This window comes from Leiobunum rupestre, chromosome 10, assembly GCF_980474605.1.
Source record: "Leiobunum rupestre chromosome 10, qqLeiRupe1.1.hap1, whole genome shotgun sequence".
In the NCBI taxonomy this organism is placed as follows: Eukaryota; Metazoa; Arthropoda; class Arachnida; order Opiliones; family Sclerosomatidae; genus Leiobunum; species Leiobunum rupestre.
In genome coordinates this window covers 47,740,736-47,761,673 of record NC_143393.1, presented here as the reverse complement: position 1 = coordinate 47,761,673, position 20,938 = coordinate 47,740,736, and the positions used below count along the sequence as shown (strand labels likewise).

The following is a 20,938-nucleotide window of genomic DNA, read 5'->3' as shown; positions in this document are numbered from 1 at the left end:
AAAATACGAAACGAAGCCAACTAGCCAAAGCGGTTTTCGGATGATTTTCCGAAAAAGATTTTCGTGCCTGAAAGAAAAACGTCAAAGGCTTAAGAATTCCCGAACTTCGTAATTTCTTTAAGATTTCATTATTAACAAATTAAGGAAACCTGAAAGATGTAGGAAAATCAACAGACCAGAGTGTCAAAGCATTAAATCATTTGTTAGAACAAGTAAATAACAAGCGCAAGTTTGACCTAGGCTAGTACTAATTTTTTATTGTGATTCCTAATTTTAAATATTTAGAGGCTAGAGCGTTTGGTTCTAGTCCTGGAGGATAACTGACAAGTCTTTAACGTTAATTCATTATTACTTAACAAATGGTTACAATTACCAGAATATGGATTAATACCTGTATTTTCATAATGCGGAATGGTTCGTTTATCGTTTGTTTAGAAATGGGAAGAACGCAACCATATTTCTCGATAGATTTTCAGAAATTTTAAATTTTGTTACCGAGTTTCTGGATTTTAGGAAAAAAGTGAAATCTTATCCCTCGCATTATTTAACCACATTGTTAAAATAAAACTAAACTTTTAGTATTAAAAACCAATAAAGCAAAAGAGTTAACGCTAAATATTCCTAGTAAAATGTCCAGAACGCGGTTTTCAGTTTTTACACACAATCCTTGGGGATTTGTGTGTATTACGATCAACTATTGTGTAGTCGCCGCCGCAGCCGCCGTTATTTTTGGGATCGGAGCCCGAGAAGGTTGCCTTGCCCAATTTACCATTTTTTGTGGTTTCGCTTTGTTTGGTAGATATTTTATTTAAAATTAAGTCCGATAACGTTAAGAAAATATTTTTGGTTCGGTTAGGATTCAGCGGATCTAATTTACGGGACCCTAATTTTCGTGGTTTTATATTTTCGCCTAAAAGTCTACAATACGTTCCTTAATTTAAATCCGATTTTCATGAGAGTTATATTTTTGAATAGCTGTGGTTTCCATATAAACTAGATACGTTGCTTAATTTTAATTCTAAGTGAGGTTTTTTGGGCAGCGTATACGGACCCCCGCAACTTCCGACATGGTAAATCCGCGTGTATATAGGGTTCAAAACGCCATTTTCCCTCTCGCATTATTCAAGGCCGTTCACGCCGAGCTTTCAATGTATGCCCAGAAGTAACAATAAGTGTGACACTCAACGTTTTACGCACGTTTACGACCTTTTTACGCACGTCTTACGACAGTAAGAAGGTAAGTAAGTTTTGATCAAAAACCACAAGTTTTGTTACTTCTAGGCCCATTCCAGCTTAGGTTGCAGTAGCGTTGAAAAAAGTTAATTTTAAGTGAGTTAATTAACTATTACGCGTCATACCCGAATTCTTTACGCGCTGAAGTTATATTCGCATTCCATTGAAAGCCTGTCTGAAATAAAAATAACGTATGACCAGGCGCGTAATAAAAAAGTGTGACCCTAAATATTTGTTATGCCCAGAAGTTAGAATAAGTGTGCCACTAAATATTTTTGTGACTCAATCGGTAGGTATTATAGCCTCGACGGGATTTTAATCATTTTTGGGCTCGGGGCCCCGGAAGTGGCCCATTTAAGTGATTTTAGCCGATCTTCGTCCTAAAATGTACGTCCTTTTTTAAAATTTAGAGTGAATTGCTTGAATATTATATTTCTAGTTGGAACTGATCATTTCTGAACTACGATTCCGGTTGCATTAAGAATTTTTAAGTTTAAGTTATATTTTTGGCCAATTCACGGGACCCCACAACCCGCGTACGCACTATTGTCAATTTTGAATTTCGTGCCAATTGATACAGGCGTAGAGCTCGTCGTTTGGATACGAAATATCCGTTTTATTTGTTTTTATCCCTAGCCGAAACTTTTCCGATTAAAAACTTAAATTAAGTCGTTTTATATAATGATATTCATAAATAATAAATAACCGAAATTTTTATGAATAATTTAAATTTTTGCGGTTAATTTATCTGTTCCGCCGAGCTCTATAAGGCGCCATCTAACTCGTTGGCGTTTCGCTTCCTTATTTCCAAAACCAGGTAACTCGAAAAATACGTGTTCGATAAAAAAAAAAGTACAAAATGTTTGTTTCAAATATAAATTTAATATATGAAATGTAATTAATACATCGGGGGGATTGTGTGTACTTTAATGTCCGGGACATATTTTTTAACGCGTCTTCGAATGGAGCCGCCGTTTCGTTGCCCCCCCCCCCCCGTTCACTATTTTTGACGCAACGGTCGCGCCACCTATCGAAACTTTTGGTTGCGAATAGTGAACAATAACCGTTGTGATTGATTTTCGCTAATATTTAAATTTTAATTGGTTTTAGGCCTTTGTATAAGCAACACGAGTTCATAAATCCGAAAGAGCCTTTGAGTCAGAGTGAAACTGGCAATATGAGCCGCAGAGAAGAGAAGAGGCACAAGAGATCAGAATGCGTCTACGCAACGAACCATAAGAGTACTTTCATTCGCCACAGAAGAACTCACACGGGCGAAAAACCCTTCCAGTGTGACCAGTGTAACTACGCATCTGCACAGAAGGGTGCATTGATTTGCCACCAAAGATCTCACACGGGCGAAAAACCCTTTCAGTGTGACCAGTGTAAATACGCATCTGCACAGAAGGGCGCATTGATTCGCCACAAAAGATCTCACACGGGTGAGAAACCCTTCCAGTGTGACCAGTGTGACTATGCATCTGCATGGAAGGGTGCCTTCATTCGCCACAAAAGATCTCACACGGGCGAGAAACCCTTCCAGTGTGACCAGTGTAACTACGCATTTGCACGGAAGGGTTATTTGATTGACCACAGAAGAACTCACACGGGCGAGAAACCCTTCCAGTGTGACCAGTGTGATTATGCATCTTCACAGAAGGGTGCATTGATTTGGCACAGAAGATCTCACACGGGCGAGAAACCCTTCCAGTGTGACCAGTGTAACTACGCATCTGCACATAAGAGTAACTTGATTCGCCACACAAGATCTCACACGGGCAACAAACCCTTCCAGTGTGACCAGTGTACCTACTCATCTGCAATAAAGGGTGCATTGATTTGCCACAAAAGATCTCACACTGGCGAGAAACCCTTCCAGTGTGACCAGTGTAACTACGCATCTGCAAAGAAGGACGCATTGATTCACCACAAAAGATCTCACACGGGCGAGAAACCCTTCCAGTGTGACCAGTGTAACTACGCATCTACACAGAAGGGCGCATTGATTCGCCACAAAAGATCTCACACGGGTGAGAAACCCTTCCAGTGTGACCAGTGTAACTACGCTTTTGCAGAGAAGCATGCATTGATTTGTCACAAAAGAAGTCACTCGGGTGAAAAACCCTACCAGTGTGACCAGTGTAACTACGCATCTGCATGGAAGGGTGCATTGATTTGCCACAAAAGAAGTCACTCGGGCGAAAAACCCTTCCAGTGTGACCAGTGTAACTACGCATCTGCACAGAAGGGTGCATTGATTTGCCACAAAAGAAGTCACTCGGGCGAAAAACCCTTCCAGTGTGACCAGTGTAACTACGCATCTGCACGGAAGGGTGCATTGATTTGCCACAAAAGATCTCACTCGGGCGAGAAACCCTTCCAGTGTGACCAGTGTAACTATACTTCTGCGCAAAAGTCGCATTTGATCAGTCACAAAAGAAGACACCTGTCTGAGAAGCCCTTTGCATGTACAAAGTGTGGATATCGGGCCAAACAGAAGAACAATTTACTTCGCCACGAAGGAGTACGTCACTCCCAGGGGGCAAAGGCCCACAAATGCGACCGGAACATCCCTATCAATAAAACTCTTCAAGCGAAAGGTCGAATTTATGGTCCATCAGGAATCCAAATTGGCGCTTCGAACAGTCACCACACAGAACCCGGGCGCCAATCACAGCCCCTTCAATTTGACCTCTCTGGTCGTCAAACGCGAGGTAGGTATTGTTCTGTGCAACTGCGACGTTTAACGACGGATCAGATTGAATATCTCACCGAAAAGCACCACTGCGCCCACGCCGTCAAAGCGGAAACGACCCAACTTGACGCCGACACAGCAACCGTCGAGAGAGAAATGGAGTTTGGCTCCAATTGCATCAACATCGATGTCAGCCGCGTCAAACAAGAGCCTTTTTATGACTTCATCGAACGAGTTCCGATCTCAACAGTCGTCACGAGAGAAGAGTTGGAATATCGCCCAGTTGGGGACAACCACGAGAGTGTCCTTAGGATCCCAGACGCCCCGATCAAGATCGAGTTAGCTCCCGAATAAGAATTTGTTTCATTGGTTCCAAACTAATTAGAGATATGTTGAGCAAAGAAAATACAGAAGCAGTGAAATCAGTTTTTATTTATAGCAAATGGTTTGAGAAAGACTGTATTTTGCATTTTTGACCTTTTTGGAATATTGTTCGTAAATTAAATATTAAATTTGAGACGTGTCAGTCTTTTATTTTGACTAAACATTATTTCTTATGGCAACGCAAGTGGTATTTACAGGTGTAACTCATCCAGGAATTGTTTTGGACGATGGTAAAGTAGCCAGTAAGTGTGTTGATGGCGCACTGCGCAGTAAACTAGATGGGATATCTAATTATAAAATTAAAACCTGTACAGACTAAAGTGATTTAAATAATCAAGTTCCATGTTGCATTAGATAATGTAAGCGTTAGTTTCATTTATAAAGCTTTTTTTGACCTCAAATGGTAACGGAGGATAATATGTATAATTCAAGAAATCGCTACAAGACGGCACAATTTTGGGACATTAATCAATTATTTATCTCTCTCTGTGGAGATCAGCATCTATCTATTAAGAGGTGTAGGCTCCTACTTTATCTCGGATGAAGGCCCAATTTTTGACCTATTCAAATGTTATACGTCTTGGTCCTCTTCGGGCTCCACAAATTAAGTTAAGGAGGCACTTTCTGGCAGGGTTGAATGATTTCAATCACTTGATTTTTTTTATCTATTGCTTTAGATTATTATTTGATTTAATGCTTTTCAATAAAATAACATTAAAAATGTCTCCAAATGTTGTATTTTTGGGCCCACAGATAAAATGAAAAGAATGCTGTAGGCTGTAGCCTTCCCAGGGGCAGTTCCAACGGACGCTGTTTTCCCGCCAAGCCGCAACACGACAGAAAATGTAGAAATCAAACTGCGTAGTTTATATTTTGGGTGTACTTCAATCAGTGGCGTAGATAATAGTAGGGTTTCCATGTTAACCCCTCCCCTTGGGTGTAGCTTTGGTTGCACGTAAATTTCACCCCCTTCTGGACCCCTTACGCATTTCACATAGTTTAAGCCCCTCTCTTAGGGTATTTTTTAGTTACACCACTGACTTGAATTAATGTTAGTAACGGAAATCGGTCAATTTTATATCTGTCATCTTTAGATCCAAATGTTATAATAATATTGCCAGCAGCACCCGCGCTTACTGGTTGTGATACAACTAGCAAAGTTGGGTCCAAAAGTGCCGCGTTAAAGTCCTCGTTGACAATAGGAAAATCCTAAATAATAGAAGCTATAATAGAGAAAGCCGAATCATTTCTCTTACGAGTACTTAAGTCAAACGAGGTTGATTTCGAGGAAATAGTTCCTACATCGTCTAGCATTCAACTCCATATTAAACGGGCCTATTTGCAGTGCTACAAATAGGTAAACTTGTTGCAAAACGTCCCAGGCTTAGATCCACTTTTAGAAATTTGGAGGAAGAAATCGAACTTTGTGTAACGTCTGATGTTAGACCAAACGATCTAGTTTGACCATGTGGGAAATATGCCTGAGACACCGTTTGTAAGTGTAGAAAAGCATCTTTGCCTATTTGTACATTCTGTAAATGCAATATAAATAAATGTTTCCAAAATCCTGCCACTAAAACCACGGTTTATATATATTTCACAGGTTAGACTACTTGTACCTTCATACGTGCTAGCGTTTTGGGCCTCTTAAGTTCTTCTGATAGGCAACCCTGTTTTCTACTATGCTACTGGTACGCCCTCTAATGTATATAAACAGTACTAATTAATTTATTATTAATTAAATTTTTTTAAATTTTAATTATAAATACACCAATGAGCTACCGTATTTATAATTTGATAATAAGTAGTTTTAAATTTATTAATTATCTACGATACATTTAAATTTAAAATATTAGTGGCGCTCCATTTTTAAAGCGCGAGATTATAATTATTTGAGTAAGTTTCTATATAAAAAGTATCATATTCCGAAGAAATATTTTTTATAATCAAAACCACAACAAAACTTATTATTATTAAATGTTTATTAAAATCCTTTATCAAAATATACAAATAAATCTTTGCAAACGATTCTTACCGAAATATTAATTTGTATTTAAAATAACGCAGTTTACTTCAATTGCATTACATTTAAAAATTGTTTTTTCCATCATTGCTAAAATATTTATATTAAAATCCACACAGCTCGCTCACGAGACCATTCCCGAAAATATCGTTTCACAATAGTTGATTATAGTTTAGACACTTTACACAAGTCTGCGCTGTAGGCGCGAAGTAGAATTTTTCAAAATCTCTGAACGCGGGAGTAGTGTCGGAACTTTTCGTTTGATCGATTTAAAAAAGAATAAGGCAAAAAAATCGGGGGTTGGCAATGTCAACAATGAGCGTAATAATCGAGAATCACTGGTATCAGTCCTCAGAATTGAGAAATTCGACGGAAGTCCTGAACGATGGCAAGACTTCTGGGGGTCCTTCAAGGCAGCAGTTCATGACGTCGACAAAGCAGTGATGTCCAAGATTAACAAGTTCAGTTACTTAAAGACGCTGCTTGAAGGGAAAGCGGCAAGAGCCATTTATGGTCTAGGGCTCACAGAGGTAAATTACGATGCAGCTCTCAAAACCCTCAACAATAGATTTGGTTTCGTCAATATCTGACCTGGTGGGACTGCGTAAACTTCACGACTCCGTTGAAATTCATGTAAGAAGTTTGGAGGCTTTAGCCCAGGATGCTCCTTCGTATACCACCCTATTTTTCGAGTACTGATGAGAACTCTTCCGCCGGAGTTACGAGTCGCCGTCAGTAGGAGAACGGGCAGCAAAATTCCTGATGTTGAAGACCTATTGAAATACTTGGGTAAAGAGGTCGAATGCCGTGAAAGGGCTCAGTCAATCTGCCCCCTGAAAGATTACGGAAATAATAGACCACATCGTCAATATCGAGACGCCCGATCAACATTCGACAGAGCGCCAAGACATATAGCATCAGCCGCGGCTTTGACGGTATATGGTAAAGGAAAAGAAAATGATGATTGTTGTTTTTGTGAGTCATCAATTCACAAACCGGAAGAATGATCTCGTTCTACGATACCAGAAAGACGTCAACTACTGAGAAAGCAAGGCAGATGTTTTATCTGTTTGGAGAAAAGACATGTCGCACGCACTTGTGGGACGAAGAAGGAATGTATACGATGTCAGCGCTATCATCACCTCTCCGTATGCGAAGTAAAAGAAAATACTATGTCAATCATGGAACAGAAACGAAATCGCTGGCTAATACCTTGGTCCAACTCTCTTTCTTTACCAACCAACTAGGAAGAGTCTATTTACAAACCACCACGGTGAAGATTGCAGCAGTGAAAGCTGTTACTCAAGGACCTGTTTATCAAATGCAATGTAATTTGGACAGTGGGAGCACCAGAACGTACATACGGGGAGATACGAGAGACTCAAGCTGGAAGTTGTTGGAACAGAAACCTTATCAGTTCATAAATTTGAACAGAAGGTCAAGTACATACAGTTACGAAGGTTTAATTCGTACTTGAGAATTTAAGAGACCCCAAGTGCCATGCTACCCTTCAAGCCTTAGTAGTACTGTCTATTTGTACAGCGTCGATCTCAGTTCTCTACTGGAATTGCAAAAAAAAAGAAATTGGAATTGGCCGATGTTGGAGGAAAATTAGAGAATGCTGAAGAAGCGAGCATTGGGATCATGATTGGCGCAGAATGGTATTACACCATAGCAACTACAAAAACACTGAGACTGTCCGAAGGATTGGCGGCTGTTGAAACCATCCTAGGATGGACTATTCACGGAAAATCAACCATTGCGGAGCTTACACCAAAGATAGATCAAGCAACGACCTTAATGATATCTACAGAAGATAATCTTTCAACACATATCCAGTCATTTTGGGAGTTGGATTCCATTGGCATCAAAGTTCATTCCCGAATTGTTCGATTTGCTCGTCGCTTTCTTTCAGAAAAAATCGAATTGCCTTTATTGCGGACATCGAACGTGCGTTCCTCCAGATATCGTTGTCTCCGGAAGATCGGAGTGCCGTCCGTTTTCTATGGAGTTTCAATTTACAAGAGCAGTCAAATTTTCAAGTTAACGAATTGACTCGGATTCTCTTTTTAGTAACTGCGAGTCCCTTTCTCTTGGCTGCAACAATCAGATATCACCTAAAGAAAAATGAAGAATTGTATCCTCGAGCCTGTGAAATCCTAAAGAAGGGACTATACGTTGATGATTTGCTTTCGGGTGGGGATAATTTAGAAGGAGCTTTAGCCCTATCTACCGAAGCCAAAGAAGTACTTGGTCAAGTTAAAATGAACTTACGCAACTGGAAATCGAATTCCAGAGTGCTAAGAGAACGCTGGGGTGAAACTGAATCGGACAATAATTCGTTTCATCTTGATTGGAGTTACTTGGAGCTGTCCTAGGAGCCAGATTGGTGAAATACTTGCGAGATAACATTTTGCCCCTTGGAAATATTGCTATATCTATGTGGACGGACAGCACCATCGTGCTGGGTTGGATTCGAAGACCGGCGAAGAAGTATAAAACATTTGTTAGTAATCGTCACAGTGAAATGCATTCCTTAAAGGCCGGTTTTTGAGTAAGGATTTCGTTACAGACCGAAAATGATTTTTACGAAGGACCTCGGTGGGGTGAGGTGGATACGAACCGACTTTCTTTTTGCTTCCCCTACATTTCAAACCCCGAAAACTTAGAGAGGGACCCGAGACGAGACCCAAAGCGATACGGAAAGGACAAAGGAGGGGTTCTTTATTGCTATCTAAGTGGCCTAACAATGAGAAGAAGCTAGAGTTCGACAGAACCGTATCAGTCTCCGTCCCAAAAATAGACGATTCCTATTGCCCGACGCACTTTCTCTTTGAAACATATTTGCGAAATAGCCTAAAAAAAAGTGAAAAAGGGGTTATCATTGAATCAATGAGACGTCATTCAAAACTAGTTATAATTTTAATTGTAATACGGCAACTCAATCAAAATAGATACACGATAAAATAATGGCGGAATTCAAATTATGACGAAATTAGATCCAAATAGAATAACTAGGGACATTTTTTAAAATGCGTGCAAATTATAAAAGTCAGTTTTATACTCACTTTGATAATTAACAAAATATAGCTAAAATTAAATTAACCAAATATAGCTTTAATGAAATTAACTAAATATAGCTATAATTAAATTAACTAAATATAGTTAAAAATTATATTGGTAAAAAGTATTTCTAGAAACTAAAATAAATTATGTATTCAATGGTAAATTATACGAAAAGGAAAATTTTATATACCGTAGTTTTATACATAATAGAAAAATACGCAGTAGGAATTGTATAGGTGTGCACGACAATTTCGATAATCGATATACACATAATCGTATGCAATTTGTTTATTTAATTATAGCGGAATACATAGTAATTAGAGACAGTTAAATAATTATTTTTTCACTTTACCACGGCAATTAAAAATACATTAAGCAAATTATTACACGATTTTTGTCTAAAACTAAGTCTGAAATAATGGAGAGTAAAATTTTCAATTTTAGGTAATGTTTACTTAGTTTTCTAGTCTGTACTCAAGGTCCGTAGAAAATTTTTAGACTATATAAGGTTACCTATAAAAACAAGTTTTGGTTTTGATCACATGATTAAGAGTAGACGATCGTGACGTCACTGGACCCCTTGATTATTTTTGTTATGCAGTGAACTGTGAGGCCACTGAACGTAGGCTAGGTTTAAGGTTTGTATTGATTTTATTTTACCGAAATTAATTTATTATTTTAAACAATTAATTTTTAGTTTTTTTTTAGAAAATGCCAGGAGCTAGGTGTTCCGTTGGGATTTGTCATAATTATAATGACAAAACAAAGCTTAGTGAAGAAACGAAACATATAAGCTACCACAAATTTCCCCAAGATCCAAAATTAAGTAAGACTTGGAAAACTCTTTGTTACAGGAATGACAATTTTAATATCAACAACAACTCACGAGTGTGTTCAGAACATTTTCTTGAAGATGATTTTATGCATGACTTAAAATATAAACTTCTTGGAGAGACTTCAAAGCGTATTCTCAAAAAAGATGCTATCCCGTCCATTAATCTGAAAAAATGTACCAAAGAAAACCAACAATGTAGTGCTATAAATTATACCGTAAATGAAGCTAGAAATCAAAGGTGTGAGTCACGTGACAATAAGAAGACAGTAAAAGCACTACTGGAAAGCAGTTATTCTAGTCAAACAAACAGATCTATGAATCCACTCCCAGAAAATACTTGTAATATAGCAACATCAAGTTTGAAAACTTCAATGATTAGTACACCTAAAACTCACCGACCTATGAAGTCCTTGATTAATGCTAATAAAATTTCACCAATTAACAAGTCTGCGAGTGCAACTAGCACCTTGAATCAATCATCCTTATGCCCTGACACATCACTTCTGGATAGGACTGATATTGGCAGCCAGTCATTTATAGATTCCGGATTTCATGATTTAGATCTATCAACTACAGATTTACATCTTAATAACTTGATAAAAGAAAAGAGAGATATTGAAAACCACTACTCCATTGTCAGAAAACAACTTCTTTTTGCGGAGAAAAAAATTCAAGATCAAAATGTTACAATTGCCCAGCAGTCCATTGCCATTAATTCGATGAAAAGGGAAGTGAAGTGTTTGAAAAAACAGAGAACTTTATCTACTATTTCAAAGAAGAAGAAAGATTTAATGTTACCAAAGTTCCAAGCTATTTTTACGAAAAACCAAATTGAGATTATTATGGGAAAGAAAAAAAGGGCTCGTTGGACTAATGAAGAAATATCAAGAGCTTTTACACTCCGCTACTTCAGCAAACGCTCCTATTTATATTTGAGAAATGAGTTGTTATGCTGGGAAAAAATCCTGGAATGGTGCAAAAAAATTAAAATACAAAATCCGAAGGTTCTGAACAATTCGTGACCGCAGAGCTGGTACGCGAATTTGGAGAAAATTCTAATAATATCAGTATTAATAACGCAGAAGATACATATGTAGTGGCTCAAGTTTTACGTTCTTTAGATGTGAACATTGAAAATCTTTGCGAACATAACGAGGATCAAACTCTAGAATTAATTGACCAAACATCATTATCAAATAATAAAAAGGAGGTTTCAGGAAAAAAATTGGATTTATTAACAACAGAAAAAGTTGGACATGAATTTATTTCAGGGTGGGTTGCAAAAAAGCTCAAGATCAAATACCCACAACTTGTGAAAGAAGAAGCTCAGGAGAAAGATGTTGATCATTCATATTGTAAAGAAATTCCATCGTGGATTAGTCAGCTTTCCTATGGAGGCTTAACAGAGCCATCATCATATTTCTTAAGCTATGCTGAAAAAATTGAAAGCGTTTTCAGAAATTTTCATGGAGACACTATAAATAAAACAGACCAGGTGATTGAAATATTAACTAAGAAATTTCATCAACAGTATCCAGAATTTCCTCAAGATGTTACCAGGTGCTATGTTAAAGTCCGAACCTTTATTAGAATAAAATTTTTGAATGAAAAATTAGAAGAAGCTAAAGCCAAGAAGTACTCCAAAGCACCTAGCTTTGAAGAAGAAAGTACTACAGTCAGAAAGAAGCGTAAGAAAATGCAGAAACTTTTAAAATAGTGAAATTTTCTCTTGTGATTTTAAATGTGAAGTGTCTATTTTGGCCTGCTTTTCAGGCCTTTTAAATATTATCTTCCAAGTACCTGATTTTTATTGATGCTGTTCCTATTAAGCTATGATATTCTGTGATATGTTAAAATGAAAACGAGGTATTTCAAGGAAATAAATAAGGTTATTTTAATGATGGTTTTCAATATACCTGAATACAGAATAGTAATATTGTATAGAGTAGTTTAATACTAAGGCTTAGGATTGAAACAGTTTTAAGTGTTCATTAATAATAATATAACCTATATTAGTAAATACCATATGTAAAATAAAAATTTATATACATTAAATTTATAATTTAGAAAGAATACATACAAATGAAATATAAAAGATCAAATTAACTCATAGAAATGAGCTAGATAATGGTATTTTACATGTGTTGTTAAAGCGTCATCTGCTTTAAAGGGGTCCAGTGACGTCAAGTTTTTTAAATTTTCAATAGCCAATGACATTTACTCTAAGCTAATATTTCCCCTTGGTCTGTACTCATGTCTGCGCTTTAGTCCCATTCGACCGAAGGCGGTTTTTGAGGTGTCCCATTCGACCGAATTCCGCCGAAACGTGCGGTTTTTATGTGTCCCATTCGACCGAACGCTGCTATATAAATTGGCTTTTGCTATGTTTTCAATTTAGTTACTGAAGTCGATTGCAATGGAGCGGATAGCTAATAAAGGAGGGTATTTATACATCAATAATAATTATTTATTCCGTCTTAATAAAAAGAAACTGAAATAGTAAACTTAACCAACTCTAACCTAACCTAACCTAACCTAACCTTACCTAACCTAACCTATCCTAACCTAACCTAAACATGGATCTTCGATAGTACATACCTTATAAATAAAATACCAAATCACCCCGCCAATTGGGCTACAATATAAAATTCTTTCGGTCGAATGGGAATAAACGCATGTCTGCAGCTTCATTAATATAAATATCAATATTTGAGGAAAATGTTTACAATATTTCGAAAGATGGATGAAAGATAAATGCATTGTAGTTGCCAGAAATTCCTCAGAGGGGGTGGGGGGGGGGGTAAACTAATGTTTGAAAGTGGAAACCGTTCGCATATCTACGCCATTGGATAAATGAGAAAATTGTCACTTTGGAAAAATAAAAAGTAAGATGTCTTCTCCTCATTCCCATTGGTGTCCAGTATAAGGAATTCCATCGAGATTTGAATACATTTCGCGTACCTTTTCACCACGCACCCGGGAATTATATCTCTTCGGTGAGTCGCGTAATATTCGGTATTTTTTCCGCTTCAGGGCTCGTCTTTATCGCGAGATATCTGGGATCTCTCCATAATCCTTTGTTAGCCAAACAAGTCCAAAACAATTTTTATTTGAGTTTCCGAATTCCTGGATTATGTGGACTTGGACGTTGTCCCGGACCTTCCCATGGAAAATTACTGGCTGAAATGCATGGCATTTGGAACCTTTAGCCTCGAATAATTATCGTGTTATGGGAGCCCCATACATGGCCAAAATAACCCGTATTCCATTGGAAGCCAGCGATTCATGAGAAACTGTAGGTTGTGGTCGTTTTTTTAATCTTTCTACATGTATTTATTAATGTTTTTATTAATTAAAATTTGATATTTACTTTATTTTTATAAAATTGGTTTTCAAAAATATCTTTCGTACCGTTCGCTTTGAAACTGCATGGGCTGTGTGGTGGTTGAATGTCAAGTCGGGCAGTCTTGAAACAATTTTTTTCGAACAAAGCGCAACATTTCGACTTAGAATTCGCCTTAGAACATTTTTCATTCGAAATTGGCGTTAAACCAAGGACTTTTTTTATTAGAAAACGAAGGGTGGGGTATCAGTTATTATTTAATATTAAAATAAATACTTAATTAATTTAATCCAATTAAACTTTGACCTTCTCCAGAGCAACAGGGCTACTTTGAAATATTATAAGAAGTTTTAATTAATAAGCAATATGTAAGAAATATACCGTTTTTCGTTATAATTTAAAGATATTTTAACTTTTTTAGCTCGTGACCTTTGACCTTTTGATAAAATCGACCTTTTAAGAGCTTATAAAGAAGGATTAGACAATTTGAAGAAGAATGACACCTCATATTTTGAGTTTGGGTAAATAATTTTTGAATTATAAGCGAATATAAAATGGCGGCCATTTTCCAAGATGGCGGTGAAAGTTGGCACTGCAGACTTTAGGACTTTGCGGAGTTTATTATAAGACCAAAACCTCTTTCGATTGTGAAATTTTTAGGTATGGCATTTTTTTTCCACAAAAAAAACATGGATGCCATACTAAAAACATTGGCACTGCGATTGCGCAGAAACGACTGCTCAGACGCTAATTTCAAATAAGACCATTCTTGTCAAAAACGTGCTCAGCATTAATTTTGTAATTGACAGTATAGCTGTAAAAGTAATATTAACGAAGATATTGGTGAAAAACCATTTTTGCCGGGCATTTTCCCGCCAAAAAAAAAGTTCCATACACTCCAATGATGGGGACTTTTGACACAACGTTTATAGACACTAAATAAAGGTGTATGCAAAAATTCAGCCCGGGGGCATTTTTGCCGAAGTGAAATCCTAAAGTTACCGGACTACGACCATATCTTAATTATGTTTCGTTGGGTACTCCACCGCACCGTAAATATTAGCATATCCCGATATCAGTATTCTGGCAGATACAAGATTGGCGTCCGTCCATTATGGAGGGAAAAGATCCCCTTCCAAATTTGATAAAAGCCAGGCGCATAGACACAATTTCGATTAAGGGGGTACAGATTGACTATTGAATATGGCGCCCGCCTTAAACGTTAAATATAATTTAAATAATTTTTAATATATTTTATTTATATAGTATACATATATTTCAGAAATTATGTTTATATAGAAGTTCTCTACTTCTACCCTCAAATATTATTGTGTGTTGTACGATGCACGACGACGAATATTTGGTCTCGACAATACTACATTCCAATATTATAGCAAGTTATAACGTCTTTCCTAATTCGGGTTAGTTTATGAAAATCGCGTCGAAAAAAAATAGTAATAATTTATATTACCGAAAACTTTTCCCCCTTTCTCCCGCACGATAAATTCAAGGAATTCAGACTTATTCCCTGTCGTTATATTGAAATTCATATTGATTCGGATAAGAGTACTGATATCTTGTGAGAGTAGGATCAAAAAATGAGTAGGATAATGGTCAATTAGTTTTCTTTTTATTTCACAATACTTCCGTTCATTTACTTGTGACACGGGTTCCAAATTAACAATAAATAATACGCGACTGTAGCATCCGTTCATGTGATCTGGTCTAACACATTGAACAGTTGCTTGAATAAACTTTCGCAAAAATACATTCGTTAGCTGCCCCAGTGTTGAGGTTTAACACTTGGAACCAGATCTAACCTTATCAAATTGTAATCAAATACTTAAATACTCTTTAAGACAAAACTATCACTAAATCGTTGGACAATCTCCGCCAACCCAATTATTGGTGGGATTCACTTCTGTTTACAGTCTCTATCGGTTAATACAATGGGCCCACAATTAATACGATGGAACCATAAAATATCCTCAGTTTAAACAAAACAATCGATTTACCAAAATATAAATTAGAAAAATTTCTCTTACATCTCTTGTTGATTCAACGTCCGCCTTTTGTCCTTTTTCGCGCACACTACAGGAAACATGCGGTCGTCCGTTTCAATGATAACAGTTCCAATTCACAACACACGACACGCCGTTACTTATTAAAGTCAAAAAAATATATAATAATAAAACGTCAGTCCCGACACGAAAACCCGCACTTCGCACAAATTAAACCCTTTAATCGTCGAACTTATTAACACCGAGGAAACTTCGTCGGGTCGTGGCTTTCGTCTATCGTCAAGACATCAGGCTGTGTCGAAATTCGTTGTTCTTGGGCTTTTATATGGGAAAAAACTAAACAAGATAGTTCTAGATATATTTCAGTTTTCTAGGAATATTTCAAGCGTTCGAGACACATTTCGGTTTTCTAGACCCATTTCAGTTTTCTAGACCCATTTCAGTTTTCTAGAGCCTTTTCAGTTTTCTAGAGCCTTTTCAGTTTTCTAGACCCATTTCAGTTTTCTAGACCCATTTCAGTTTTCTAGAGCCATTTCAGTTTTCTAGACCCATTTCAGTTTTCTAGACCCATTTCAGTTTTCTAGACCCATTTCAGTTTTCTAGAGCCATTTCAGTTTTCTAGACCCATTTCAGTTTTCTAGACCCATTTCAGTTTTCTAGACACATTTCAGTTTTCTAGACCCATTTCAGTTTTCTAGAGCCATTTCAGTTTTCTAGACCCATTTCAGTTTTCTAGACCCATTTCAGTTTTCTAGACCCATTTCAGGTTTCTAGACCCATTTCAGTTTTCTAGACCCATTTCAGTTTTCTACACCCATTTCAGTTTTCTAGAGCCATTTCAGTTTTCTAGATACATTTTACGAAGCTCTCTCTAGGTATTTCTCTCTGGATTATTTTCGTTATGACCCCCCGCATTCTTGCTAATAATGATGGATATTGTGGTCTGATACCGGTAAAAAATCGGGAAAATCGGTATCGGTACCGATTTGCCATATCGGTATCGGTATCGGTATCGGTTGAAACATGAAATCGGTATCGGTATCGGAATCGGTTAAATTACGATATCGGCCAACCCTAGTATTGATTTATGCAGAAAAGAAACGGAAACTAAAACGGATACACTGAAGTAGAGGTCGGCGTTTGGATAACAATTAACCGTTTATTTGGATAATATCCATAAACAAAAATTATCCAACAAATAATCAGTTATTTTTGGCTTTTTCTCATATTAAATCGTTTCTATCAATGGATAGTATCCATGGATAAACGGTTAACCGCAATTTTTATGATTAATTGAAATTTTGCCAGTTAATTTATCTGTTACCCCGATCTCTACACTGAAGCGTAACTCCCAATTGGCATGGATAAAAAGAAGGGCTATTTCCAAGAACAGTGCAGTCCGAATAATTTTTATTCTGATCGTTGTTTTTTTTTTGATAACTTTACGATTCCAGGAATTTATGGGCGGTAAACGTTTTTGGCGCAAAGGTATTTTTATTTTTGTACAATTTTTCCGATTTTATCGGCAATAGCCCGTTTTGAACGAAAAGATGTCCTTTCGGTTGTTGTCACGTTTCCGGTTGCATCGGAAAAATAAATTGAGTTTTCAGTAAGCACAGAGGGATCATGGGCAAATTAATAGCTTTGCAAATCTATTAACTTGTCCATGCAGGGACTATAGTTTCGATGTCAATAGGTACGATTTCAATAGTTACGATGTCAGTAGGTGGGATTTTTATACTGAACCACCGTGATTACAGAGAATGGGGTTGAATCATAAACCAAACCCTTCCCCCCTCCCAGCGCAGCCGCTAAATTGACTGAGGCAGAAAAATATTGGTTTTATAGGTGTATGTAGGTTGCAGGATTCACGGCACCGTACCAGGGGCAAAATACATGATTTAATTAATTAACTTAATTGGAAATGAAGACTGAGTCATAAACAAAACCCTATTCCCCTCCTCCCCCCCAGTCTCCATTCTCCAAGTGACAATGACGCAGCCGCGAAATTTACTGAGGCAGAAAAATATGGGTTGTATAGGTGTATGTAGGTTGCATTATTCACGGCACCTTTCCAGGGGCAAAAATACATAGATTTTGACTCGCTTTTTAACATTATTTAATTAATAAACTTAAACCAAATCGGAAATCGATGAAAATAGCGCGACTCGCTGCCTTTGCGCAATAAGAATAGCTGTGAGAAATTTGGAGGTCCTAAGTTGAACGGCTCGGACTTCTATAGAGAAACAGACGCAAGACAGACAGACAGAAGACACTTAGGAATATAGTATAGATTAGCACTGAGATCTCTCGTCCAACCACCCAAGAGAGGAGCCAATTGTACAAAGTCTACACCACGTAGAAATTTCTTTGTAGCGCAATCTCTTAACCTTGGTAATAGCAAAAGCGACATAACACCCAAAAGTGTGTCAGTACGGTATAATGTTTAATGAGAGCTATTCACAAGACAGATGCTTTACGGGCTTCGTCGCAGTTTTGCGCCCGCTTGCTAACGCGACACACGCAGCCTTTGACAGCGCCTCGCTAGAGCGAGATTTTCTTCTTGTGATGACGTCACTCCGCAGGGTTGGAAAAAAGCCGGCTTTTTTTGAAAAAATCCAGACCAGTGGTTTTAATTGGCTATAACCGGTTTTTTTCAGTTATAACCGGCTAAAATATAAACAGTACCTTTTACTTATGTAAGTAGAAATTGTCCGCAGTTATTGTCGTAAATAAGAAACTAAACAAATAAAGCGAAATAACTATATAAAATACCTGAATTCTTTTGATTTCCTCAGGAAATTCCCCCTAGTTTTTGTGTATGACAGAAGCGAGGCAGCAAACTTTGGAACTTTAAACCTACTGAAAAACTGGTAAAAGTAAACCGGTTTCTAAATATGAAACAAAAAATAAACTAAATTTCTAAATAAAAACTATTAATTTACTAAAATATTCATATTGTAATTTTTTTTTAAAAAAGCCACAAAAATCTGGATTTTTTCAAGTGGCTATAACCGGGTTTAACCAGGTGGTTATAACCGGTATGGCTGGTTCTATGCCAACCCTGTCACTCCGTTATTAGCCCCAAAGTGACAAAGTTATGGAAAAATATTATAGATTTATGATAATACAAAATATATAACACATGATATAATGTAATGTAATAAAATGGAATGTGATGAAATGTAATATAATGTACTGTAATGTAATACATAATATAATATAATACATAATTTTATTAATCCAAATTAAAATGTCGGACGCGATATTTTAGCGTTGGTTAGAACCTTAATATCCCTTCTGCTGTAGAAGGTGCATTTCTAAATTTTATAGAAATCGATGTAACACATAATGTTGTACCATTGACGTTTATTTAAATCAGATTGACCGCGTCATTATTTAATATTCAATATTTCGTTTCTATAGGAGTTGCATTTTTACATTGGTAAAATTAGACTGATTATCAAAATAAATTCCGGCTAATAGATCTACTTATCTTTAAAATTAATTTATCATTACCCGTCTAATATTAAAATAATATTAATTTCAATCACTTTCCCTATTCATATTTGATTAAACACATATTGTAGTATTATTCAAATAATATTTATTTCAATAAGATTTCCTATGCCAAATTTTAGTAAATTAATGGATACTTCAAAAAACGCTGTCGAAAAATATTAGACACTGGTATCGCCATCTGTTTTAGTTTTCTTTGTAATATATGTTTTTCTCCATATATTTAGATAACTTTGGCTTTTTTGGTTTAAAATTGGTTATTATTAATAGTAAATAAAGTTTTAGTGGGTTAGATAATTTTTCCGTAATTTTTACCTCTCCGAGGGGACGTTTTTGAGACGGACCGAGTGCTGAGTGTAATGCTACCTCTCGACGTCCAATGCCAGGGTTCCCACCAGTTGTACACGGTATTCGTCTTAGTATCAATTTGCGATCGCATCGGGCGGGATTTGAACGCGAGACCTCCTGCTTGACAGGCGAACGTTCTACCAGTGAACCACCGACACTTGTTACGCCTTATTGGAAATTAGACCTTCAGCTTTATCGGAAGCGTATTTAATAGAGTACGAAATTTTGGTTTAATTGAAATGGAATTGAAATTGAAATTATTGCATCGAAGAAATTCTAATTTAGCGTTTCTCTATTGATTACAAACAAATGCGCCACCCAGGTTTCAAACCCAGACCATTCGGCTTGGCAGTCGAGCGCTCTACCACAGAACCACCGATAGCTGCTTAGGTTCACTCAAATTAAGACACGCATCGTAAGCATAATAGGTAATAAAGTCTTTTTTTATTAATGAATTTATGAAGGCCTAATTTGGTTTTTTTACGAATGAAATTTTAAAGGTTAAATCTTGTGTTAGCGCAGTCAGCCGAGATAAGAGGGTTAAAGGGTAGACCCTGTGGGTGGTCCACTTTGTTAGTTTTTTGTTATTTATTTACGGGTATTATTAACGACCTATATATAGTTGTGTTAATTCAAAGACGATAATTTAACGTTTATTGCTTTAAGAGCTGGCGGTTAGTCAAGTGGCTCTTTGTGCTTTGTTGATGGTAAGGTTTTTGCTTTTTGTAAATATATTTGGTGTGGATATTTGGATATCTACGATTTCTAACGCAGTCAATGATTTCCTGGGTGTGCGAGTCATTATATGATATTGGAAATTGGACGGCATTGGTCTTTTTCATGCGGTATGTGTCACAACGTCAACTGGAAGTCTACGAGTGTTGAAATAAAATGAGCGTTAAAGATGCGGCAAGTATTTCGTAAGCGAGAAAAATACAATTACCATCTGTAGATATTTCTTTCATTAAAATTTGCTTAGTAATATATTCAACTGATAAACATGTACTGTAAAAAGGGTTAAATTCAATTGTGCATTGTTTTAGTAAGTCCAACTCGCTGTTGTAACTACTTAATTTATAATATTCTGAATAAATTAAACTCGATTGTTTCGTCTCAATTATTTAAATTAAAATTAAAATTTTATACCGGGTAGGGTTTGAACCGAGAATACGTTTTTCGTAAATAACTCTGAATTGCGGAGATATCTTTGGGGGTCGTGTCGAGAAATTAATACCACTAGGGACCATTCTTCCGAGGAGAGGTATATTTTGGCTTGCCAAATTGTATTAAAGTTCAAAAGCAGTTTCTAATGTTTTACGCCGTAGTTACGACCATCGCTTAATTCTGCTTCGTCGGGTACTCCACCGCACCGTAAATATTATATTTTCAAACTTTTACTCATTATTGTTAAACACACCTCTACAAATATCAAATATTTGAATTATAATTAATAAAAGTAGAAAAATTCCAT

General features: G+C 36.7%; 2 protein-coding genes across 2 annotated transcripts in view; one reads left to right on the top strand and one right to left on the bottom strand.

Annotated features, from left to right (window-relative positions):
• LOC149926075 (uncharacterized) overlaps nucleotides 1-20,938 on the bottom strand; it is a 374,126-nt gene that overhangs the window by 153,455 nt on the left and 199,733 nt on the right. The window lies entirely within an intron of this gene.
• On the top strand, nucleotides 1,046-4,282 carry LOC149926079 (uncharacterized). Its single transcript, XM_090160831.1, has 3 exons — nucleotides 1,046-1,237; nucleotides 2,344-2,878; nucleotides 2,954-4,282. The coding sequence occupies exons 2-3, from the start codon at nucleotides 2,411-2,413 to the stop codon at nucleotides 4,280-4,282; spliced, it is 1,797 nt and encodes a 598-aa protein (XP_090016957.1). The 5' UTR covers nucleotides 1,046-1,237; nucleotides 2,344-2,410.